Source organism: Oncorhynchus nerka, linkage group LG12, assembly GCF_034236695.1.
Source record: "Oncorhynchus nerka isolate Pitt River linkage group LG12, Oner_Uvic_2.0, whole genome shotgun sequence".
Classification (NCBI taxonomy): Eukaryota; Metazoa; Chordata; class Actinopteri; order Salmoniformes; family Salmonidae; genus Oncorhynchus; species Oncorhynchus nerka.
The window spans coordinates 33,241,597-33,268,235 of NC_088407.1; the positions used below are offsets into that span (position 1 = coordinate 33,241,597).

Sequence of the window (26,639 nt, forward strand, 5' to 3'; positions counted from 1 at the left end):
CATGTAATAAGGTTTATTCCTCATTTTTTAAATTTATTTTTTATTGAAAACCCAGCAGTCGTCATTAACACCTGTTCTTACTGGATAGGAATGAAATGCTCAACTGGAGCTAGTAGCCGGTCATTCTGCTATAAGCCCAAAAACGCAAGAAGAAGAAAAAAAACACTTCTGCAAACAGAATGACTACTTCAAAAAAACAATTGTGGTTGGTTACACAGTTGCTAAAAAAAAGCCTTTGGCAGGAGAGCGGTGCATGACAAAAGTTCAGAGGGGAATTAAAATGAAAAACCGGTGGGGGTGTCGGGGGGCATAAAATCAAACTTTGCTTTGGGTTTAATCTACTTTCTCTGACAAGTGTTTCTCTCGTGGAAAGCGGATGAGAGACCGTCGCTAATCCACGACGTCCGCTCATCTCCTTCCTCGCGCCCACGTTCACCGTTTCTTTGGCGGGACGGCTGTGCGGGGCGGGGTGACGGGTCGGCCAGAGGTCATCCCTCCGTACTGATACTTGGCCTTCTTCTCAGACGGCTTCAGGATCTGCACAGTTGTAGTGGACAAGGACAGATACATGGATCATACACCTAAATCCCAATCAAAGGCGTATACCACCTGTATAATTGTACCTAATTCTTCTTTAATATGTTTGGTGAATCATTAAGAGCGTCTGCTAAATGACTTAAATGTAAATGTAATAGACACAATAAGAGACTAAACAGTATAATTATATCACACCTAAGGGTGTATCCGAGTGATAGTCGTGATATAGTCACAATATAGAATGGACAAGAGGCTTATTGCTTAAACGGTGTACAAACTTCACTGTGTGGAATGATACATTTTAGGGACTTATGAGAATGTTCGTAGTCGGTGTCTCTGATTTTACATCCACACCAATCGTACTCCATACAGACGGAAACCAGCTGCGGTTGTCAGTGGTGCCAATGACACTGCTTTTACCTGGAAGGAGCACATCAGGGTCTCGTCAACGCTCATCATGCCGCCGGCGTTGTCAAACTCTCCACAGTAGTTAGGAGCTGAGAACAGAGTCACCAGCTGCCGCTTGGCAAAGAACTCATATCCATCCTCCACCACCTGGTGGAGACACAGTCAGCACATCAGAGGACCCGCAGTATCACAGTCAAGCTAGTCAATGTATTTTACAGAGTTAAGTTGTAGTATTGCAAGTGAGGTGTATAATACTTTTCATGTGCTGCTGTCTGTGTGTATGTCAGTGTAAGAGTGCTTTATCTAAGAGTGAAGGTAGTGAAAAAAATGTTTTTTTAAGAAGTGGCTTATAAGCCTGGCGGTAGGAGCGTTGGGCCAGTAAAGGTTGCTGGATCGAATCCCCGAGCTGACAAGGTAGAAATCTGTCGTTCTGCCCCTGAGCAAGGAAGTTAACCAACGGTTCCCCGGACACAGAAGACGTGGAATGTCAATTAAGGCAGCCCCCCACACCTCTCTGATTCAGAAGGGTTGAGTTAAATGCGGAAGACACATTTCAGTTGTACAACTGACTAGGTATACCCCTTTCCTTTATGGGAAAGATAGAGAGTTGGAAAGGTAGAATAGGAAGGTCACTGGCCATGTAGTACATTATGATTATGAACTAGCTTAGTCTAGAACCTACACTAGACTAAACTATAGGCTACCCACTGGGCATACATGGATAATTGGGTCATATTTGGTTGAGACGTTAATGAGTTTATAACCTATATTCACCCACTCAAAAAGACAGCCAAATATTAGTTGAATTTGCACAACCAAATTCCAATGGAAAAATTAGGTCAGATTTTTGGTTCAGTTCAGTTGTCACCCGAATGATGTATGCTGTGCTTTCAACCATTTAAAAGCACAGCAAAGTTCAAATGGGAATACAATGTCAGATATTTTTGATAACAGATTAATGTGTTATCACTGTGGTTCATCTAATAGAAGAACCAAATGACCTGGATTGCAGTTGAGATTACATTAAAAGTACATGGTACAGGGCCTCCCGAGTGGCGCAGCAGTCTAAGGCACTGCCCTGCAGTGCTTGAGGCGTCACTACAGACCCGGGTTTGATTCCAGGCTGTGTCGCGACCGGGAGACCCATGAGGTGGCGCACAATTAGCCCAGCGTCGCCCGGTTAGGGGAGGGTTTGGCCGGTGTCCTTGTCCCATCGTGCTCTAGTGACTCCTTGTGGCGGGCCGGGCACATGCACGCTGACTTTTGACATTGGTGCAGCTGGCTTCCGGGTTAAGCGAGCAGTGCGGCTTGACAGAGTCGCGTTTCGGAGGCTCTCGACCTTCGCCTCTCCTGAGTCCATACGGGACTCACCAAATTAGTTTTAAAGAAAGTCAAAAAAATGTAAATTATACCTGGTACAAGTAATCAATGCTGTTAAAGATTCTGCGCAGACTATTACAGCAATTGTGAAGTTCTCTACAGACCTGTGACAACCTATGCATGCTACCTTGAACACACACGCTTTATATGATTACAGAAGAAGACCTTTATAGTTACAGTCACCTTAAAATATGGCCATGGATGTGTTACTCGTTTTAAGGTTGAACGTTACAAACGTTTGTAAAAGACCCTTAACTTTAGTCTATTTACGGTGCTACAATGTAATACTGAATTGTGTTTGGTTGACAATATAACCCAATATCAACATTTAAAGGAGATGTATCTACTGCTGGGATACTTCCATCTGACAATTCCATTCTTTTAACATTCATTTTTGTTGAGATGGAGATGTGAATCCAACATATCAATGATTAATTTGAAAACCAATTGGAATTAACGCCAGACTAATTCAGTGGCACGGATGGAAGTGTCCAAGCAGAAGATACATCGCCTTCAAATGTTGATGTTTGGTTTGCGTTGGCTCTAAATATCATTACATTTGAAATCAAACCAGAGCTTGAAAGCCTAGGCCTTTTGGATGGTCTATTTTTAGTTGCATCCTTGGTTTAATTGAAACCATGGCTGTTGATGACTTTGCAGATGCTATACAGGCCTAAATAGCATCACTGATGATCAAAGTGATAAAGTATGGTCACATTTAATTTGCTCTGTTAAATATACCCTTTGAAATGACTTTGATAGCAACTGTGAATCTATTTCGTTTTAAAGTGGAGATCTCTCAACAATCATTCTCACGAACAGCACATTGGTAATAATCGGTGTCAAATATCATAGATAATCAAGGCTGGGCTTGGTTAAAACCCTGGATGGGAGACTGTAGAGATATCAATTCTTTAGTAGGAGGTGCTGACCCAGCCTATTGTTTTTCGTTTTTGGATATAACATTGAAGTCGTGGATATAACATTGAAGATCTGACATTGTTTTAAAGGTACAAACTCAACATATTTTATACAAGGTTTGTCTCTGTTGACATTTGTTTACCATGGTGACATAATCGTGTGGTTGAAATGTTACCGTCAAAACAACAGTTTACGTGGACTACTTTTTTTCAAATACAATTTATGTTCCACGTAGATTCCGCGTCACAATGCGTTGACTGATTCTGTTGAAACAATGTTGACTCAACCAGTTTGTGCCCAGTGGGTAGTGTATTTTTTCCCTATCAGAATGACAGGTCACTTCAGTTGTACCTGGTGGGCTCTGCAGATGAGGTCCAGATCGTGACGGTTGAGGAACTTGCTGACCACATCAGCCCCAAATGTGAACGAGACCCCGCGGTCGTTCTCCCCCCAACCCTGAACGTCTTTGTCTGGGTCCGACCACAGCAGGTCACACAGCAACCCTGGAACACACACACACACAGCAGGATCTGAGACGTGAACAATGGCTTTGGTGGTTCACATCGTGACCATATAAGGAGATGTGTTCTAGAAAGTTCTGTGATGTACTTCTCTTTAAAAATGAACCAGACAGTCAGGTTTTCTGTGACTTATACAGTGAGTATCAACCTTATTTAGATATAATTATACATAGGTCTACTGTATAACAATAGGTTTATCCTGGACACATGAACAGTCTTTTAAATCATTTTTAAATAACCCACATGGTAATGTCAAAAGTCAATTGGTTTTGAGAATCAGAAAATCTTTAAAGAATTAGCTACATTGTACAGTACAATAATCTGGGAACACACTGTGGGCAATTCAATCAAATTTTGCTTAGGAAATACTGACCACTACTGTCCGCTAAAGGAAATAGCACTTGTTTTTGTAATGTTGGAGAGGTGTGTGTATATAAATAGATATATATGTGTGTGTGTGTGTGTGTGTGGACCTACCCGTGTCAGGAACGTCTGTGGGTCTCATGATGCGACGGATCTGCTCCATAGACTGCAAGTCTGGAGAGAGGCCTGGTAGGAGACAGAGGAGCACAGAGACAATAGCACTCAGTCACAGTAATCAAAAACACATCCATTTAAAATCCACACACTTTCAAGGTCACTTTTCCTGCCAGAACCAGCCCGTTGTAGGATACCGCTCGACACGGAGCCTTTAACTATTTTTTTTGCACCTCGTTATAGTCATGACTCATGTCCAATGTCCTGCTTGCATTGTTATTCCATTGTACACATGTTGAAAACATGCGTAGTATGTAATAATTATTGTAATGCACAAAATAATGATGTGACTGATTTGTTCTATAGGGTGTTCATTTGACTGACAGGAGAAAAGGTTTGCTACATCAACTTTCATATTCATTTGCTGAGCAAGACGATGACCGTTTAACAGCCAAGTCACAGACAGGGAGTTTGAGTGGCAGCTCCTCCAGCAGTGCTGTACCTCCATGGCAACAGAAGATCTTCTCATCCACGATGGCAGCGATGGGAAGGCAGTTGAAGCAGTCAGTAAATGTCTTCCACAGCTTTATGTTGAATCTGCGCTTACCTGGAGAAACAGTGAGACAAGAAAAAAAAACAGACTTTGTAACATCAGGGATCTTGTAATTCCAGCAATTTTACTCTTGTGACAGAGGCCGCCCTGTGTTGAATGGCTGCATTTGTTTTTCCAAATAAGCATTCATTAATGTGCGTGTCGCGGTGGGGGTATTTGGCTCAATTACTTGTATGAAACCAAAACAATTGCACTAGGCAGTGTATTGAAGTGTATGTGTGTGCAGAGCGTGTGTGCAAGCAGGCGTGCTACTCACACTCGTCGTAGAAGCCGTAGATGCGGTTGATGGAGGCACACTCGTGGTTGCCCCTGAGGAGGAAGAAGTTCTCGGGGTATTTGATCTTGTAGGCCAGCAGTAGACAGATGGTCTCCAGGGACTGCTTCCCTCGGTCCACGTAGTCTCCCAGGAACAGGTAGTTGGCCTCGGGCGGGAAGCCCCCGTACTCGAAGAGCCGCAGCAGGTCTGTGTACTGGCCGTGGATGTCACCTGAGAGCGGGAGGAGGTGGGAGAGAAAGGAGGAGCGTAACTACCCTAGCCTAGCTATCCACAGTCAGGGCAATTCATGAATGACAGGTGCAGAACTGGACATGGAGGGGAAACGATGTGTGTTCGAGATGCACAGATTCTGCGCAGACCAACAGATCTTCAAAATCCCCGGAGAGGCTTTTACTCAATGCGCTCGACAGAGACCCGATAATAATGTCATTGTATGGCGCTATAATAATCACACTCAACGTGATGAGGTTAAAAAGTGGAGGGGAGATGTAGTGGGGATTCATCATATTTGTCATCATCATCATCATCACCTACCACAGATCTTGAGGGGAGCCTCCAGTTCCAGGAGGATGGGCTGGCTGAGGAAGATCTCTCTGGACTTGATGCAGAGGCCCCTCACCTCAGCCTCTGACATCTGCACAATCTTCCCAGGGCGACATCCCCGCACTGACACAGAGACCGACAGAGACAGTTAGATTTGATGGCAAAGGGGTACTGGAACTTAAAAGACACATTTCACTCCAATTTTCTTTTTTAAATGTAAAAAACTGTCAGATGTTTTCAGACCTGAAAATGTAGAGTGGGGTCAAGATTAAACCCCATCCCACGGCATCAGTTGTGGTTTAAATCTTGACATTAGAATCCTTCAGAGGTCTGAAAACGTCTGACAGACTTTGATTTGAAAGTGTAATGTCCCTTTAAGAACTGCATGTCGTCTGTCGTGACACTTCCATCTGTCTGCCAGGTGCAACAGACCTACATTCTATACGTGACGGTGTTCTTTTTTGGCTTCTCAGTAGTCAGCGTGATAGTGCAGTACTACCGAGGCCTGCCTGAAGTGATGACTGAAGGGGGGTGGAGTGGAGGGGGGGTGGGACTAATCCAGTTCAGGCACAACACTCTACTAAGCAGGTACCGCCTACTACCCCCGAGCACGCACCCCGAATTCCTTTTGACTTACTTTTCACGTTTTTAAAATCTGTGTTTTTATAACCACAACAGGAACACATGGCGAGTCAGTCCGGCCCAGTGTCCCGAGGGTGAGGTTTTCATGAAAAAGCCAAAAAGGGTAAATATGAGGGCCTGGGTTGTGTCAACACAGCGGTCCAGATAGACTGACAGTCTATTTGACCTCACAACGCCAGCCATTCAGAATAATTTGGGCAGGGCTGGGGCTGTGTACAGTAAGTGCCTTTTCTCACACTATGGCAGGTACAGGTAGACCTACTCCTACTGTAACAGTAAAACAGTGCTGGCTGTGGTTGTTGTTGTTGTTATTTTACATGACATGAAGTGCATTTGGAAAATATTCAGACCCCTTGACTTTTTCCACATTTTGTTACGTTCCAGCCTTATTCTAAAATGGATTAAATCGCCCCACCCCCGATTAATCTACACACAATACCCCATAATGACAAAGAGATGTTTGCAAATTTATAAAAAATAAAAACCAGAAATAACACATTTACATAAGTATTCAGACACTTTACTCAGTACTTTGTTGAAGCACATTTGGCAGCGATTACAGCATCGAGTCTTCCTGGGTATGACGCTACAAACTTGGCACACCTGTATTTGGGGAGTTTCTCCCATTTTTCTCTGGACAATGACCTAAAATACATCTCCAGACTGTAAGGGCTATTTGACCAAGAAGGAGAGTGCTGGAATGCTGCATGAGATAACCTGGCCTCCACAATCACCCGACCTCAACCCAATTGAGATGGTTTGGGATGAGTTGGACCGCAGAGTGAAGGAAAAGCAGCCAACAAGTGCTCAGCATATGTGGGAACTCCTTCAAGACTGTTGGAAAAGCATTCCAGGTGAAGCTGGTTGAGAGAATGCAAAGAGTGTGCAAAGCTCTCATCAAGGCAAAGGGTGGCTACTTTGAAGAATCTCAAATATAAAATATGTTTTGATTTGTTTAACACTATTTTGGTTACTACATGATTCCATATGTGTTAATTCATAGTTTTAATGTCTTCACTATTATTCTACAATGTAGAAAATAGAAAAAATATAGAAAAACCCTTGAATGAGTAGGTGTGTCCAAACTTTTGACTGGTACTGTATGTAAATAAGATATTCCTGTTTTAATAAATGTGTAAACATTTCAAAAAACCAGTTTTTGCTTTGTCATTATGGGGTATTGTGTGTAGATTTGATTAGGATTTAGATTTGATTTAATCAATTTTAGAATAAGGCTGTAACGTAAACATTTTTTTTTAGAAAAAAGGTCAAGGGGTCTGAATACTTCCCGAATGCACTGTAATTGGGTCACATTCATTTATGTCGACACAGGTGTCCCTAAAGTATTCCAAATGAAAAAGTCAATTGTAAACAATTAGGCACAATTCATCCTAGATTTTTAGCAAACTAGGTTTCTTCAGTTATAACTAAGAGAAAGGGTTTTCACAGCATGCATTTGGGAGGGGAAAAAAAGCACAAAATATTCAGTCTGTTTAAAAAATAGCACATTGCAGATGTAGATGGCAGATTCCCAAAGTCATGCACAATGGATTAGTTGCCATATCCCTAAGCATGTATACCATTTAGCAGTTTCATTGCTGCCCATTTAATGACAGACTACAGTTCCGGCATGAGCCAGAGAACCAGAGATTCCTAGAAGTGACTGAGCCACTGCCTAGCACCCGACCCATAGCACAGGGGTAAATCCATTTGATTTGAATGGAACCTTCCAAACATATTTGAACTGCACAGAAAGCGATAAAATGGTTGAGATTGAGATCACTTAAAAGCTTACAAACAGGGTTGTCAAACTATTTTATCATTGATTTAATTAAAGATAAAACCATGTAATTTTTTAAACCTTTAAATGCTAATGATCTAAAAACGTGTAGCTTAGACCCTATTTTACATCAGCTGAGGTTTCTGTGTTGTGCCCGCCAACGGTTGAGACAAAAAATGCTCTTCAATACAGGGTGGGTGTCATGTTTTGGCTGACAAATGTGCTAAAAGGGGAATAAAATTACAATTTCAACTTTCGATGGTTGGATGTCCGCACATCGGAGAATATCTGTTTTAAATTACACTGTCAATCCTCCATAGGAAACCTATTGAAATAATAGAAATATAGATACTAGAATGGACACAACCATTTAAGTTGACGTTTGAGGGTGGGAGTACCGGTGGCCATCTTTGTGGTAGCAATTAGAAGTTCAAAATCGATTAAAATGTAAATGGTGTACCAACGAAATTGCAGTGGTCTGATGGGATATGACCATTCTGTGATTTATATTTCTATGATTGAATTGACACCCACCCTATATTCAAGAGCATTTTGTGTCTCAACCGATAGCAGGCACAACACAGAAACCTGAGGTAAAGTCGGGTCTAAACTACAACAACATTAAAACAGAGTTTACGCATTTAGATAATTGAAGTTAAAAGTCGTTTTTTTTAAAGGCATCATTTATCAAATAGTTTGACAACGCTGTTTTGTAAGCTTTTAAATGATATCAAACTCAATGGCTTATCTTTTCCAGTGATAAAGGACACAAACGTCTCAGTATGTTGGGGTATTCAAAATGGGTCAACTTTATGTTTTGGCATTCAGGTCCAAAACTCATTTTCTGACCACTTTTTCCACGGGCAAACATATGAAACGTTTTGTTTAAATCAAAAGGGATGCTGTCAAAAAGTGAAAATTCAATTCAAATGGATTGACCCACTGTCGCCTGGTACTTTGTGTGACCCGGCTATTTCTGCATTGAGACCTTAAATCAAGCTGTGTAAACATTCCCTCTTCTCCTCCAAACCCACAGGAGAACGTTATCTAAAAATATATCATATTTCTAGTATCCCTAAGAGAGTCCTATACAATGAGGCCAGGAGGCAGAACTAAGTGGACCTAGCCTTCCTATTGAACAGTCTGCCCTCCTAGTTGGTGATTTAGACGGGGGTCTCTATCAGAAAATATAGTCACATTCAGGAATATAAACAACACCGTCTGACTTCCAACACACACACACACACACACACACACACACACACACACTCTCCAGTGAGGATAAAACCTGTGGAGGATGGGGTCAGAGGGTGTGTGCATGTCTCTGTGTGTGTTGTCCTCAGACCCTCCACACACCTCCTCCACCTCAGACCAGTGGTGAGGTGTTTGCAGAGAAGCGACTGGGAGTCCCAACATATGAGAGGAGAGAATCAACACAGACTCCACAGCCGGGCCACCACCGCACTGCAACACTGGACCGCAGTGGATGGCCTTACATGTAATGGAAAGGTCTATATGACAGACATGCACATTCGCAGCCGAAGCTACAGGGCAATTCCACGATAACGGAATTACACGTTGACTCAGATTTCTCACTTTCAAAATGTCTGCCACAAAAGGATTACACTAATTTGTACCGTCAATTGGACACAAGGTCTGAATCAGAGAGGTGTGGGGGACTGCCACATTGGTAATCCGGGAGCTGTTGTTGAGGGCAGAACGACAGAAACAGATGTCTATGACTGGCTCAGATTTGGCCCGGCCAGGGCAGACTGACCGAATTTCAACTACTTTTCAGAGTCCATGGACATCCGCTGTGGGTCAGTGGTCAGTGGGTGAGGTTGCTCGTCACAGTAAATGGAAAGGCGGTACATTTTTAGAAAGTTGCTACCTTCCACAGAGGGTTCTACATGGAACCCAAAGAGGTTCTACCTGGAACCCAAAATGGTTCTAGCTGGAATCCTACGGCACGTGTCAAACTCATTCCACGGAGGGTCGAGTGTCTGCGAGTTTTCCCTCCTCCCTTGGACTTGATTGATGAATTAAGGTCACTGATTAGTAAGGAACTCCCCTCACCTGGTTGTCCAGGTCTGAAAAACTAAAAACCAGCAGACACTAGGCCCTCCATGGAATGAGTTTGACGCCCCTGTCCAATGGGGACATCCGAGAAATCCTTTTGGAACCATTTTTTCTACTTGTGTAGAGTGTGGGTGGTAGGTGTCAGCAAGAGCCGGGAGAGGTGACATTAACTGGAGAGAAATAGGAGAGAGAGAGAGAGAGAGAGAGAGAGAGAGAGCGGCAGAGAGAGAGAGAGAGAGGGAGAGAGAGAGAGAGAGGGAGAGGGAAAGTGAGAAGGAGGAGTTGTCCTGACTGTTTTCGCAGTCTTGCTTTAACAACAGAAAGAGGGTAAAAAAAACAGTCATGAGCTGAACATAACAGTGTGCCAGTGGAAGGGAGGACAGTTGCAGGTGACACAACTGTAGTTTGTGACTACTATAATTTCCCATTGTTGCCAGTTCAATTGCAGTAATTTCGTTACTGATTTGGTAACAGAACTGAGTTTTAATCACTTAATAATGAATCAATGGAATTACAAGGCAATGTTTCTTCAACTTACAGAAGGAAAATCATTTATACAAAACTAAATATAAATGTTGATATTGGTTTGCAAGGGTTTTATGTCAACATGATTGTGTTTGGATGTATTTCTAATACCAGTAGATGTTGTCTAAGACCACTTTTCCATCTGGTTGACCAGAAATTAAAGCTTTTGCTTATTCCCAAATTTTAGAATGGGAAATGGTTGACAAATGTATCTATGCCTTCATTTCGCCCCAAAATATAGACTCTTAGCTTTCATTAGACACCTAATTTGACATGCTCCTATGAACTTCACATGTTGGTGCTCATGGGTCATTTTAGATGGAAATGCCACACACAAACACAAAGATGTGCGCGCACACACATGTCCACATCATTGTAAAACGCATAAAGGTGTACACACACACACACACACACACACACACACACAGAAAAAGACGTGTGCACTGACACGTACACTGCTGCCTGCCAGCCACAGTCTTGTGACCTTGACTTCAGCTGCAACCACTGGCGGATTCGCGGGAGGTATCAACCCACTGATCCTGCCCCTTTTCTCTGCACTGCAGCGTTTCGACGGCGAGGGGCGGTACCACAGGCAGTCACCATGGCAACACACCAGGGAGGTCATCTGCGAGGCAAGTTGTTGATGAGCGTTGGGTTGCTAGCTGAAGGCAGAGCCGATTGGCAGACACAGAGCCTCCACCACTCCACCTACCCCATGGTGTGAATACTAATGTGGCATGTCATGGCCACTGACTGACGTGGCGAGCAGACTAGAACAGCACACCCTGGGTCCTGGATGTTTATGAATAGGCGGCACCACTTGTTCGCTTGTGCCGAGTCAAAATGAGCCAGAGCCCGATAGAATAAGCTGTAATTTTGACAAATGTGCTCGACTTGAAAAGACATTGAAGTTGCGTCGTGGATTGCTATTGCTTTGCATGAGAGGTTGGTACGGGTTGCAAGTTAGGTTTTCCTTTGGTTTTGTTTGAAAAGGAAATCTCTTGCTCCAACATCCAATTCATCACTCCTAATTTGGCCATGTTCTGACAGTGTGTGTGTGTGTGTGTGTATGTGTGTGTGTACAGACTGCAAAGGGGGGTAAGAGGAGAATAGGGGTACAGAGCCTGACCTTTCGTAAGCCAGTACAAAATGTCCTTTCCAGTGCCCTGCAATCTTCCCTCTGCCAGATCAGATCACTGCTATGCAGCTCTCTCATCCAGACCCTCTCCTTCTATCCTCTCCTCTTCTTTCCCCCTTTCTCCCGCTCTCATCTTATGGTTCTTCTAAAAGCTGTGGAATCCTGCCCAGCTAGCGCATAACGTTCTGAGAACCATATGTTTCTTAGAGCTTGGTGAGAGCATGGTTGTCCTACGGTTATTTTGCATACAACCTTCCCACATCTTTCTGGGGATGGTGCAGGACAGTTGTTTGGCTTTGGAACGTTCTCAGCACATTTAAGGATCTTGACAAAAGAATGTAATTTTGGGGGTATTTCATTACTTTAACACATTTCCTAAAAGCTAAAATATGGTTACATTTAATAACATTTTTGGAACGTTTTCCAACTGGTTTGACATTCAGAGAACATTAACGAACAACGTTCATCTGTGGGGATTTCAGTATTTCATAACATTTCTTACAGGCTTCCTCATGGTTTTATTTAAAATCATGTACTCAGAACATTAAGAAAACGTTCCATAAAAAACACAAGAAAACATTAGCAACGTTCAAAGAACGTTCTAAGAATGTTATTTAAAAACATTTAATTCTCAGCGTCAACAACTCTCTCTCTCTACCCTCTATTTTGTTAAGTGTGTTCAGGTGTGTTGGCCACGCCCACTAATTGGCCACACCTGATCTTAATGAGTGTGTGTTTCCTTTGAAATGGGGTCTGTTTGAATAGACTAAAATGAACAGCTTTGTATGAGTAAAAAAAGCACACATGGTGTGCTAGCTCCATCTTGGTGGTGCAGTGGACTAAATTCATGGATAGAGAACAAAATATCATAGATTCAAACCGACGCCGTGCCACAATAAAAATAAATGTGTTCGCATTAATGTCTAAGCAAATGAATTTCCATGTGTCCTGTGTTTGAAGTTCCAAACAGTTAACCCAAACTAAGCCAGCAGTGTTATTAAAAGTTGTATTGAAACATTCAGTTAAAGTTAAATTACTCAAAAACCTCCAAATAACCTATAATTTCTGTTCTCAGAACGTTAATAAAAACTCCAAGGAAAACTCAGGGAACCATAGTAAAACATTCTCAGAATCTCCCTGCAACCTAAAAATGTACGTTTCTAGAACAGGCAAAATTCTCACTACCGTTCTCAGAACAGTCTGTTTTACCGGTCAGGAAACTCATGGCTTCGTTCCCAGAACCAATGGGAAACCAAACACGTACATTCCCACAACTTCCAAGAAAGCAAATGTGCTAGCTGGGTGGTCCTTCCACCCCCTCCCTTCTATCATGTATCTGTCTGTGAACTGTGTGTGACTTCACAGGACAGTCTGGCCCTGCCCCTGCCCTGAGATACACAACATTCCCCATGACCTGTGCACGCACACACACACACACACACACACACACACACACCCCAGCTAGCGCATAACATTCTGAGAATCATGTTTCTTAGAGCTTGGTAAGAACGTGGTTGCCCTATGCTTATATTGTACACAATCTTCCCACAACTTTCTGGGAATGATGCAGGATAGAAACAACAATCTTCTGTGGGAATTTCAGTACTTCAGCATAACGTTTCCTACAAGTTTCCTCAAAGCACAGACACACCACACATCACACAACAGAACACCTCCCGAGGGCTAGGTTGTCTTGTCTGGGCGAGTCAGTCACGTTCCTACACTACACCCTGATGCAACAAACCCAACCAGAGAGAGAAGGTTGTGCCACAAAGCGATCCCTGGTAGATGATGAGCCTGAAAGGAAGGTGTGGAGAGGGAAACTAAAGCAGAGTGCTTAGAGCAGAGAGCGACAGAGGCGAGCTGCGTTCATTTGAGAGCACTGGTATTCAGAGACAGGGCTGAAGGAGTCAGAGAAACATTTTTTCATTACTTTTCACCTGTTATTGTTGGCTTGTGTTTTTAGTGTTTGGACAACGGTCAACATTTTCACATTTAGCAAAGTAATGAAAGGCTGTCTAGTTGGGTAAAATATAACATTAGGGATGTATCTTTAAAAAAGGGTGGTTTTATGCAATTCAACAACATTTGGAACATGGGAGACTTAATACAAATTTGTGTGTGTGTGTGTGTGGGGGGGTTGTAATTTCAGTTTGTGTACGTTTTTGGTTGTATTCTAGATAACACGAAGATGGTCTTGTGGCTAGTTATAGGGCAACTTGCAGCCCACTTAGCCGTCATCTTTTTCACTTCCTTGCCTGTGTTCTATTTAGGAGTCAGGTGGGTTGAGAAGTTTTCCATTCATTGAAGAGAGCAAGGCTCCGTTAATGTTGGCATAGAAGGAGAGAGAAACAGATTCAGACCGTGCTTCTCCCAGCATTACCATATATGGGTGCTGTTTCGTAGGAGAGGAAGTAGGAAGTAATCTCTCAGGACAAATGAGGACAGAGAGAGAGAGAGAGCACTTCAAAAGTCTTCAGCCACCACCAACTGATGCTAAGTGCACTAGCTAGCCACTCAGGGCTGTAGCCAGGGTCAGGGTTTTAGTGAGGTCTGGAGAACAGCAAAAAGAAGCTAAAATGACATCAGCCATTATCACATTAGCTTCTGTAGCTTCAATCACGTTCGTCGATCTACAAACACATAGCAGCCATAGCATGTTAGCTATACAGTTAGCCGCTACACATGAACTCTGGGATTAAAAGCTACAGTTTAATACGTACAGAGGGACCTGTTAACAGAACAAGTACTTTATAAACAAAAAGGTAAATAAATACATTTGCTTTTACATCACTTTTTGTTGTTGCAGTTCTTACAACTCATGTCCTGCAACTCTACACATTTTGCCATGACTTATGCCAAGTTGCAGTAATATAATATCTAAGTGAGAGTGACTAAGAAAATCAATGGGGTAAGTCAGGGCCCCTGGGCCTGGTTGGTAATTCGGCCATGATTACTACAAGTTAAGATTCCTAAATTAGTCTAGTTAGTCTAGCCAGCTATCTAAAAAAAAATCATGTTTACTGACATGGGCTAATTGAGTGACTGTCAGTGAGTGACATAAGAGGAAAACTCCTGACGCACCACCAAGTTTCTAAATTTCACCTTGTGTATTCTACTCTTCCACCTCGCAACAGTAAGTTGAGACCCCGACTGAGTTCCCAAATTGTATTTGATTTCCTTCAAATAAATGACCGAGGTCCGGACCTCGGTGTCCTCATAGGTACTGTAACTACGGCCCTGTAGCCACTAGCTAGACAACAATCTGACAAGAACAACAACAAGTCACACCACTAGCAGCCATGACGACTGAGGCCCATAACAATACATCCCCTGTCAGCTGCAGTCGGCCAATCACAACGTCAGCCCATTCACTATGTGTCAGAAAGGGCGACTCAGACTGATGTCACACTGACATACCACACTGAATGGGAATGCTTTTTAGTGTGGTTTTAACAGATACATTTTAACAGTGTATTGTCAGATGAAATATATTTGCTTTTTCTACATCCAATCCAGCTAGAAATATTCAAACTCCAATCAAGGCTTAAAGGTCTCCACAAAAACATCGCAGTCTCTTCACACGAGTGAACAACAACTACGGTAATAAACTCTGTGACCTTTCGCCAGTCTCCATCTCCATTCTACTTTGTTGTTGCCATGCATCTCGCTTTCTCCCATCGGGCAACAGGCCAGGCTGGCTCAGCTGCCCCCCCCCCATCCCTCCTCCGTCCTCCTCTCCCACACACAGGGGATGGAAACCAGTGACCCCACAGTGGACACGCAGTGGCTCGAATCTGGGTCCGAGAACAGGAGGGAATGTCAAGCAGAAATCCCAACTGCTTTTCCATGGCATTTCAGAAATGTTTTTCTCCTTAGTTTTTCTTCAGAGTGCTTTTTTGTTCTTTGTGAAGTGTCGTGGTGAATGGCCGTCATTGTGGAGCGAGAGAAAGTAAGAAGGGGAGGGAGACATGGAGAAAGAGAAAATAGAGAGAGAGAGAGTGAGGGAGAGAGAAAAAGATCAAGTGATGGATGGAGAGAGAGAGAGAGAGAGAGAGAGAGAGAGAGAGAGAGAGAAAGCACACGAGAGAGAGAGAGAGAGAGAGAGAAAGCACACGAGAGAGAGAGAGAGAGAGAGAGAGAGAGAAAGCACACGAGAGAGAGAGAGAGAGAGAGAGAGAGAGAGAGAAAGCACACGAGAGAGAGAGAGAGAGATTAGAGAATGAGAACAGTTTATCTGAAAAGCTCTCGAGCTGAAAAGCCTCCACGAGTCCAATGCTGTGCCATGGCTGGTGCCAGGGGGAGACGCTCCGCACTGCCCGCCACCGGGCCACACACACAGGCACCACCATTGTTGTTTCCATAACAGTGGAGCGCCACCCTCACTGTCATTGCTCGACATCCATCCATCCTCTACCCCTTCACAGAGAGCACCATCATACCCATCAACAACAACAACAACAACACCTTAGAAATCATAGCTATACAACGTACACTGTACTGTGCTCAGTTCAGGAACGGATTTGGACACATCCCAATATGTGGTCCATGAGCATAATTTATTGTGCGTACATTTTCGTGTAAATCTTCCGTTGACATCATCTCAAGATTACAAGTAAGTAAAGATCTCAAGTAGGTTTCGGTCCAGAGTGACACAAACAGCATGGCTTGCGTCTCAAACGGCACCCTATGGGCCCTGGTCCAAAGTACTGCACTATCTAGGGAATAGGGTGTCATTTTGGACACAACCCCATAGCTGCACTGCGCCCCCACAGTGAAGGCTCTATCAACTCAACTCAGTTCACTTCATGATTAGGAAGAAAAAAAGCCCACCTGATGCCCCGTAAACAAGAATAACAGAACATGACTCCAGCTCTAACTGCAGGTCGCCATGCTCATGTACGGCCGAATGGTGTTGTTTGTGCCCTATAAAAAGGGCCACGGGCCACCTGTGATGGCAACGAGACAGAGAGGCTGTTGTTGGGATGTTGTTGGTAAGCTAGGGCATGTGGGCATACAGAGAGAGAGAGAGAGAGAGAGAGAGGGGAGAGAGATGCAGTGGAATAGTTAGTGCTGGCTCCCTTGCATATTACACACATACTTATAAAGCTAATGAGAAGAAGGGAGGGGGGGATGCAAAAATGAAACAAACATTAAAAAAACACTAGTTGAAAATGAATGGTGATATAGGAAACTGATAGTATAGACAACTGGTATAGGAAACTGATAGTATAGACAACTGGTATATGAAACTGATAGTATAGGCAACTGATAGTAGAGACAACTGATAGTATAGACAACTGGTATAGGAAACTGATAGTATAGACAACTGATAGTATAGACAACTGATAGTACAGTGGGGCAAAAAAGTATTTAGTCAGTCACCAATTGTGCAAGTTCTCCCACTTAAAAAGATGAGAAAGGCCTATAATTTTCATCATACTTACACTTCAACTATGACAGACAAAATGGAGAAAAGAAAATCCAGAAAATCACATTGTAGGATTTTTAATGAATTTATTTGCAAATTAAAATGACAAAAGCTAGGCACTAAATAACACAGATAGAGTGTGACAAGAAAACATATTGTATATGTACGGTATGGAGAATGAGAGAGACCCCCTGAGAGATAGAGAGTCCACCTATCAGGAGACCGTACTATATAGCCAGAGGCCAGTGGCTTAGGGACAGACAGACAGTAAAGCAGACGGAACAAATGTCAAACAACCTCGGTTCTTGGGTGTGTGGCCGTGACATCAAAGACCACAGGCATGGGACTGATGTAAACAGTTCATCACACACACACACACACACACACACACACACACACACACACACACACACACACACACACACACAGCAACGTAGCTTATTTTAAAGTATCGTTACATTACTCCTTCCACATGATACGGCCAGAAGGCTTTCTCTAGTCATACAACAGGAGGGAGGGCAGACTATACTCTTATCACTAGATCTGTTAGCCAGCTATGCAGTAGAAACACAGGCTCCCCCTGTTCCTGCCTATTGCACATCACCGTCAATAAACCACAACGTGTTCTCTGTCTGTCTGTCTGTCTGTCTGTCTGTCTGTCTGTCTGGGTGTCTGTGTGTGAGAGAGACACAGAGATAGGTAGAAGTGGGTACATGTGAGAGAGAGAGATAGATAGAAGTGGGTCTGTGTGTGTGTGTGTGAGAGAGAGAGAGAGAGTGAGTGAGTGAGTGAGTGAGTGAGTGAGTGAGTGAGTGAGTGAGTGAGAGAGAGAGAGAGAGAGAGAAGTGGGTATATGTGAGAGAGAGAGAGAGAGAGAGAGAAAAAAGTGGGTATATGTGAGAGAGAGAGAGAAAAAAAAGTGGGTATATGTGAGAGAGAGAGAGAGAGAGAGAGAGAGAGAGAGAGAGAGAGAAGTGGGTATATGTGAGAGAGAGAGAGAGAGAGAGAGAGAGAGAGAGAGAAAAAAGTGGGTATATGTGAGAGAGAGAGAGAGAGAGTCTTCGAAAGCCAAGTTAACAAGCAGATCACTGACCGTTTCCAAGCTGGTCACGGGTGCACCTCAGCCACGCTCAAGGTACTACAATATCATAACCGCCATCGATAAAAGACAGTACTGTGCAGCCGTCTTCATCGACCTGGCCAAGGCTTCCGACTCACATTCTTATCGGCAGACTCAACATCCTTGGTTTCTTAAATGACTGCCTCGCCTGGTTCACCAACTACTTCTCAGATAGAGTTCAGGGTGTCAAATCGAAGGGCCTGTTGTCCGGACCTCTGGCAGTCTCTGGGGGTACCACAGGGTTCAATTCTCGGGCCGACTCTTTTCTCTGTATATATCAACGATGTCGCTCTTGCTGCGGGTGATTCCCTGATCCACCTCTACGCAGAAGACACCATTCTGTATACATCTGGCCCTTCTTTGGACACTGTGTTAACAAATGCCATACAACACTCCTTCCGTGGCCGATCGCTCCCTGCACCCGCCCGCCAGACTAGCATTACTACTCTGGACGGTTCTGACTTAGAATATGTGGACAACTACAAATACCTAGGTGTCTGGCTAGACTATAAACTCTCATTCCAGACTCAACATCAAGCATCTCCAAAATTAAATCTAGAGTCGGCTTCCTATTTCACAACAAAGTCTCTTTCACTCACGCTGCCAAACATAACCTCGTGAAACTGACCATCCTACCAATCCTCGACTTCGGTGATTTCATTTATTAAATTGCTTCCAACATTCTACTCAGCAAATTGGATGAAGTCTATCACAGTGCCATCCGTTTTGTCACCAAAGCCCCATACTCTACCCACCACAGCGACTTGTATGATCTCGTTGGCTGGCCCTCGCTACATAATCGTCGCCAGACCCACTGGCTCCAGGTCATCTATAAGTCTTTTCTCGGTAAAGCTCCGCCTTATCTCAGCTCACTGGTCACCATAGCACCCACACATGGCACGCGCTCCAGCAGGTATATCTCACTGGTCACCCCCAAAGCCAACACCTTTGGCCGCCTTTCCTTCCAGTTCTCTGCTGCCAATGACTGGAACGAAATGCAAAAATCGCTGAAGTTGGAAACTTATATCTCCCTCACTAACTTTAAGCATCAGCTATCTGAGCAGCTTACCGATCACTGCAGCTGCACACAGCCCATCTGTAAATAGCCCATCCAATCTACCTACCTCGTACCCATATATTTTAGATTTACTTTTTCGCTCTTTTGCACACCAGTATTTCTACTTGCACATCATCATCTGCACATCTATCACTCCAGTGTTAATTTGCTAAATTGTAATTTACTTCGCTATTATGGCCTATTTATTGCCTTACCTCCTCACACAATTTGCACACACTGTGAATAGACTTTTTCTATTGTGTTATTGACTGTACGTTTCTTTATTCCATGTGTAACTCTGTGTTGTTGTTTGTGTCGCACTGCTTTGGTTTATCTTGGTCAGGTCGCAGGGTTAAATGAGAACTTGTTCTCAACTGGCCTACCTGGTTAAATAAAGGTGAAATAAATTGAAAAAGAGAGAGAGAGAGAGAGAGAGAGAGAGAGAGAAGTGGGTATGTGTGTGTGTGTGTGTGTGTGTGTGTGTGTGTGTGTGTGTGTGTGAGAGAAGTGGGTATATGTGCGTGAGAGAGAGAGAAATAGAAGTGGGTATATGTGAGAGAGAGATAGATAGAAGTGAGTATATGTGAGAGAGAGATAGATAGAAGTGAGTATATGTGAGAGAGAGATAGATAGAAGTGAGTATATGTGAGAGAGATAGATAGAAGTGAGTATATGTGAGAGAGAGATAGATAGACGTGGGTATATGTGAGAGAGATAGATAGAAGTGGGTATATGTGAGAGAGAGAGAGATAGAAGTGGGTATATGTGAGAGAGAGAGAGATAGAAGTGTGTATATGTGAGAGAGAGAGATAGAAGTGTGTATATGTGAGAGAGAGATAGATAGAAGTGTGTATATGTGAGAGAGAGATAGATAGAAGTGTGTATATGTGAGAGAGAGATAGATAGAAGTGTGTATATGTGAGAGAGAGATAGATAGAAGTGTGTATATGTGAGAGAGAGACATGGAGATAAAGAAGAAAGAGAGCAACAGATGTGAACCATAAGAGGCCATTTCCACAACTGTGCAGTATGCTGCTGCCGTGTGTTTGTGTCACCAGAAGGAGTGTGTGGGTAATTCCTCAGAAGGGGGACAGCTGCGTCTGTTGACATTTAATGGTGGATCCGACAGGGGTCGGGTGGAGGGGAGCTGAATGGCACTAGGGCTCACCGTTAAAGAGGTCAGGCAACGATTTGAAGGAGTAACCCGGAACCTCCAACCCTGGGATGTGTTCATTAGGTGTGTGTGTGTGTGTGTGTGTGTGTGTGTGTGTGTGTGTGTGTGATGAGGGTCTATCCGTGGCCCGACTTCTTGATTGTGCGCCTATTAAAAAGGGGTACTCTGCTATTGGTACATACATTTTAAGACGTTTAAATGAATGATAAATACCTGTTGATTCTTGAAGAATAGTACTTATAAATGCCTCGTGACCGGAGTTCAAAATATTATACTCCATCATAACCCAAAGTATGAACTGGTTTGAAAACAATGTAATTGTAAACAAACACTGTATAGCCTCAAAACGTGGTTGAAACTGTCGTAACCGGCCGCGACCGGGAGGTCCGTGGGGCGACGCTCAATTGGCCTAGCGTCGTCTGGGTTAGGGAGGGTTTGGCCGGTAGGGATGTCCTTGTCTCATCGCGCACCAGCGACTCCTGTGGCGGGCCGGGCGCAGTGCACGGTAACCGAGGTTGCCAGGTGCACGGTGTTTCGTCCGACACTTCCGGGTTGGATGCGCGCTGTGTTAAGAAGCAGTGCGGCTTGGTTGGGTTGTGTATCGGAGGACACATGACTTTCAACATACGTCTCTCCCGAGCCCGTACGGGAGTTGTAGCGATGAGACAAGGTAGTAGCTACTAAACAATTGGATACCACGAAATTGGGGAGAAAAGGGGTAAAATTCAAACAAAAACAACAAAAAAAGTGGTTGAAACTATCATTTTGACATCATGTACAGTATGGTCAGTCCTTGGATCCATAGCTCTGTCTATGAATTTAAGAGTGGTTACATTTCTCCAGACCCATCCTTCAGCTGTTTACCAAAACAGTGGTAGGGTGATCGGTTTTGACACTTTAACTACAGATTGCACCTTTAAGGGTTGACGTTCAGTGTTTTTCCTGCCAACAGGATAGAAAGTGGGCTAGCAGTAGTGCATGGAGCTAGCTCACCGAATTCTCCTCCTGCTAGGTCTCTGGTAGGACACATATACACACATACACCTAGAAGCCTTCAGGAACAGATCAGGCAAATTTCCCCATCTGAGTTTCCTCGGTGCTACGGAGCGCTTGGCCAAAAATGCAGCCTACCTCTGGCTCAGTCTCTGGGCACAACTGGCTCTGTTCTGAAGACATCCATCCTCTCCACTACTGGCTCTCTCTCTGTTTGTCCAGCGACTACATTCCACTACGTGTGTGTGTGTGTGTGTGTGTGTGTGTGTGTGTGTGTGTGTGTCCGTCTGCTGGTCTGTGTGTGTGTGTATTCAACGTTTGTACATCAGTACTTCGGTCCATATACAGGTTTACAAAACACACGGGAAGAGCAGTATCTTTGACGGCCGTTCCTAAGAGCACATAGCCACACCTTTCTGGAAATATCTTATTTAGCCTTGCTTCAGTGAGGCATCATCCCCAACTAACTCTGCTCATAACACTGGCTATGGGCACAAAAGGCTTTCTTTGAAAGATAAAAAGGGTCTGGGTCAGGAGAACTTAAGAGTATTTTTTATTGATGCAGTAGATTTAAGGTTAAAACTCGAATGCTGTGTCGCATTAATAACACAACATATTTTCTTTTGCCATGTTTACCAGATCAGCTTCTTAACTTTAGGAAAGAACTGCCAAAATGTAGCCTTCTGCACAAGCAGGGACTTTCCAAATGGCTGAGACCTAAAGTCTGTGTAGTTACGGTGTACCTTACAGTGTGAAAAGTGCCTACTCGTGAACAGAGAAGCCTGTCCATCGCTCTGTGGCTTGTACAAAATAATTGGCATGCAGGAAGGGGAACACAGCCCTCCGTAAATTCTTTATGATGACTACACATAAGGTCATTTCCCAGCTTCCTTAGTGACATAATACTAGGCATCGGACTCAGAGCACAGTTGAAGTCGGAAGTTTACATACACTTAGGTTTTGAACCACTCTCCAAATTTCTTGTTAACAAACTAGAGTTTTGGCAAGTCGGTCAGGACATCTACCTTGTGCATGACACAAGTAATATTTCCAACAATTGTTAACAGACAGATTATTTAATTTAATCACAAATCCAGTGGGTTAGAAACGTACATACACTAAGTTGACTGTGCCTTTAAAAAGCTTGGAAAATTTCAGAAAATTATGTCATGGCTTTAGAAGCTTCTGATAGGCTAATTGACATCATTTGAGTCAATTGGAGGTATATATATATTTCAAAGCCTACCGTCAAACTCAGTGCTTGACATCATGGGAAATCAAAAGAAATCAGCTAAGACCTCAGAAAAAAAATTGTAGACCTCCACAAGTCTGGTTCATCCTTGGGAGCAATTTCCAAACGCCCGAAGGTACCACGTTCATCTGTACAAACAACAGTACGCAAGTATAAACACCATGGGACCACGCAGCCGTCATACCGCTCAGGAAGGAGACGCGTTCTGTCTCCTAGTAATGAACGTACTTTGGTGCGAAAAGTGCAAATCAATCCCAGAACAACAGCAAAGGACCTTGTGAAGATGCTGGAGGAAACAGGTACAAAAGTATCTATATCCACAGTAAAACGAGTCCTATATCGACATAACCTGAAAGGCCACTCAGCAAGGAAGAAGTCACTGCTCCAAAACCACCATAAAAAAGCCAGACTACGGTTTGCAACTGCACATGGGGACAAGGATCATACGTTTTGGAGAAATGTCCTCTGGTCTGATGAAACAGAAATAGAACTGTTTGGCCATAATGACCATCGTTATGTTCAGAGGAAAAAGGGGGAGGCTCGCAAGCCAAAGAACACCATCCCAACCGTGAAGCACGGGGGTGGCAGCATCATGTTGTGGGGGTGCTTTGCTGCAGGAGGGACTGGTGCACTTCACAAACTAGATGGCATCATGATGAAAGAAAATTATGTGGATATATTGAAGCAACATCTCAAGACATCAGTCAGGAAGTTAATGCTTGTTCGCAAATGGGTCTTCCAAAAGGACAATGACCCCAAGCATACTTCCAAAGTTGTGGCAAAATGGCCTAAGGACAACAAAGTCAAGGTATTGGAGTGGCCAGCACAAAGCCCTGACCTCAATCCTATAGAAATCTTTTGGGCAGAACTGAAAAAGGTTTGAGCAAGGAGGCCCACAAACCTGACTCAGTTACTGTCAGGAGGAATGGGCCAAAATTCACCCAACTTATTGTGGAAAGCTTGTGGAAGGCTAACCGAAACGTTTGACCCAAGTTAAACAATTTTCTACCTCTTACCATATGTGAGTAGCAGTTGTGTAAAGTACTTAAGTAAAAATACTTTAAAGTACCAAATAAGCATTTTGGGGGGGGGGGTATCTGTACTTTACAATTCATATTTTTGACAACTTTTACTTTACTACATTCCTAAAGAAAATGATGTACTTCTTACTTAATACGGTTTCCCTGACACCGAAAAGTACTCGTTACATTTTGAATGTTTAGCGGACAGGAAAATTGCCTAATTCACACGCTTATCAAGAGAACATCCCTGCTGCCTCTGATACGGCAGACTCACTAAACACGTGCTGTGTTGGAGCATGCAAAGCAAAAAATACATCAAAGAAAATGATTTATACTTTTGATACTTAAGTATATTTAAAACCCAATACTTTTATACTTTTACTCAAGTAGTATTTTACTGGGTGACTTTTACATGAGTCATTTTCTATAAAAGATATCTTTACTTTTACTTAAGTATGACAATTGGGTACTTTTTCCACCACTGACTCTGTGTGTATATATATATATATATATATATATATATATATATAAATAAATGAGAGAGAGAGAGAGATAGAATTGTTGACTCAATACTCAGTTTGTTTTCCTAAAATAGAGTATATCCTTTCATTCAACCTGACACTAACTATCAAATATATACAGTATAGTCAAAAGTTTGGACACACCTATTCATTCAAGGGTTTTTCTTGATTTTATACTATTTTCTATAATAGTGAAGTCATCAAAACTAGGAAATAACACATATGGAATCATGTAGTAACCAAAAAAAGTGTTAAACAAATCCAAATATATTGTAGATTTTGTATTCTTCAAAGTAGCCACCCTTTGCCTTGATGACAGCTTTGCACACTCTTGATATTCTCTCAGCCAGCTTCATGAGGTAGTCACCTGGAATGATTTCAATTAACAGGTGTGCCTTGTTAAAAGTACATTTGTGGAATTTCTTTCCTTCTTAATGTATTTGAGCCAATCAGTCGTGTTGTGACAAGGTAGGGTTGGTAAACAGATGATTGGCCTATTTGGTAAAATACCTAGTCCATATTATGTGAAGAAAAGCTCAAATAAGCAAAGAGAAAACGACAGTCCATCATTACTTTAAGACATGAGGGTCAGTAAATCCGGAAAATTTCAAGAACTTTTAAAGTTTCTTCAAGTGCAGTCACAAAAACCATCAAGTGCTATGATGAAACTGGCTCTCATGATTATTGTCACAGGAAAGGGAGATCCAGAGTTCCCTCTGCTGCAGAGGATAAGTGCATTAGAGTTAACTGCACCTCAAATAAATGCACCTCAAATAAATTCTTCACAGAGTTCAAGTAACAGACACATCTCAACATCAACTGTTCAGAGGAGACTGCGTGAATCAGGCTTTCATGGTCGAAATGCTGCAAAGAAACCACTACTAAAGGATACCAATAAGAAGAAGGGACTTGCTTGGGCCAAGAAACACGAGCAATGGGCTTTAGATCGGTGGAAATCTGTCCTTTAGTCTGATGTGTCCAAATGTCTTTGTGAGACGCAGAGCAGGTGAACGGATGATCTCCGCATGTGTGGTTCCCACCGTGAAGCATGGAAGAGGAGGTGTGATGGTGCTTTGCTGGTGACACTGTCAGTGATTTAGAATTCAAGGCACACTTAACCAGCATGGCTACCACAGCATTCTGCAGCAATACGCCTTCCCATCTGGTTTGCGCTTAGTGGAGTATAATTTGTTTTTAAACAGGACAATGACCCAACACACCTCCTGGCTGTGTAAGGGCTATTTGACCAAGAAGGAGAGTGATGGAATGCTGCAACAGATGACCTGGCCTCTACAATCAAACAACCTCAAACCAATTGAGATGGTTTGGGATGAGTTGGACCGCAGAGTGAAGGAAAAGCAGCCAACTGCTCAGCATTAGTGGGAACTCCTTCAAGACTGTTGAAGCATTCCAGGTGAAGCTGGTTGAGAGAATGCCAAGAGTAAAATAGAAAATGACTCAAGTAAAAGTCATCCAGTAAAAAGTTTTAAAGTATTTTGTTTAAAATATACATAAGTATTGAAAGTAAATGTAATTGCTAAATATACTTAAATATTGAAAGTAAAAGTATAAATAATTTCTAATTCCTTATATTATGCAAACCAGACTGCCCCATTTTCTATTACATATATATTTTTTACATTTACAGGTGGCCAGGGACTTTATCTTGATAAGTGCGTGAATTTGACCATTTATCTGTCCTGATAAGCATTAAAAAAATGTACGAGTGCTTTTGGGTGTCAAGGAAAATGTATGGAGTAAAAAGTATATTTTCTTGAGGAATGTAGAAAAGTAAAAGTAGTCCAAAATATAAATAGTAAAGTACAGATACCCCCAAATACTACTCAAGTAGTACTTTCAAATATTTTTTCTTAAGTACTTTGCACAACTGCAGAAAGAGGGGGTGTTAAACGTATAGGTGTGCCTGTGTTTCTGATAAGTGCCGGATAGTCCTATACAACTCCGGGCTCTCCTTCCCTCGAACCAGGGCCTCCTGTTGTAAACTAACCACTACAAGGACAGGGTTTCAGACCGCAACGCAATGGCCAGCGCCTTGTTTTTAAATGTAAAATAAAGAATGTAAAGGCTTTGATAAACTCACCCTCTAATAGCCGGGCGATCAGCGAGTCGACGTCCAACTCCCCCTCCGCCATTTCTACAGTGGGTGCTGCTGACAGACAGGGCTCTCTCCACTGCTAACTGCTGCCACAGACCCTGGCAGGCACCGC

The 26,639-nt window shown here is 43.0% G+C and overlaps 1 protein-coding gene across 1 annotated transcript; it reads right to left on the minus strand.

Annotated features, from left to right (window-relative positions):
* Positions 1-7: 7 nt before the first annotated feature.
* Positions 8-26,639, minus strand: LOC115138158 (serine/threonine-protein phosphatase PP1-beta catalytic subunit-like). The gene is made up of 8 exons (XM_029674688.2): positions 26,513-26,639; positions 5,669-5,800; positions 5,114-5,344; positions 4,747-4,851; positions 4,245-4,316; positions 3,598-3,749; positions 958-1,092; positions 8-537 (listed from the first exon to the last, which is right to left on the minus strand). Exons 1-8 carry the CDS (start codon positions 26,562-26,564, stop codon positions 433-435), a joined length of 984 nt encoding a protein of 327 aa, XP_029530548.1. The 5' UTR covers positions 26,565-26,639; the 3' UTR covers positions 8-432.

Excerpts from the sequence above, each read along its gene's own strand:
- LOC115138158 (XM_029674688.2), bottom strand. The coding sequence starts at position 26,564 with ATGGCGGAGGGGGAGTTGGACGTCGACTCGCTGATCGCCCGGCTATTA. Across the intron at positions 3,750-4,244 it reads CACAGACGTTCCTGACACGG|GGTTGCTGTGTGACCTGCTG; the intron begins GTAGGTCCACAC and ends TGTGTGTTCCAG. Across the intron at positions 538-957 it reads CCCTGATGTGCTCCTTCCAG|ATCCTGAAGCCGTCTGAGAA; the intron begins GTAAAAGCAGTG and ends ACAACTGTGCAG.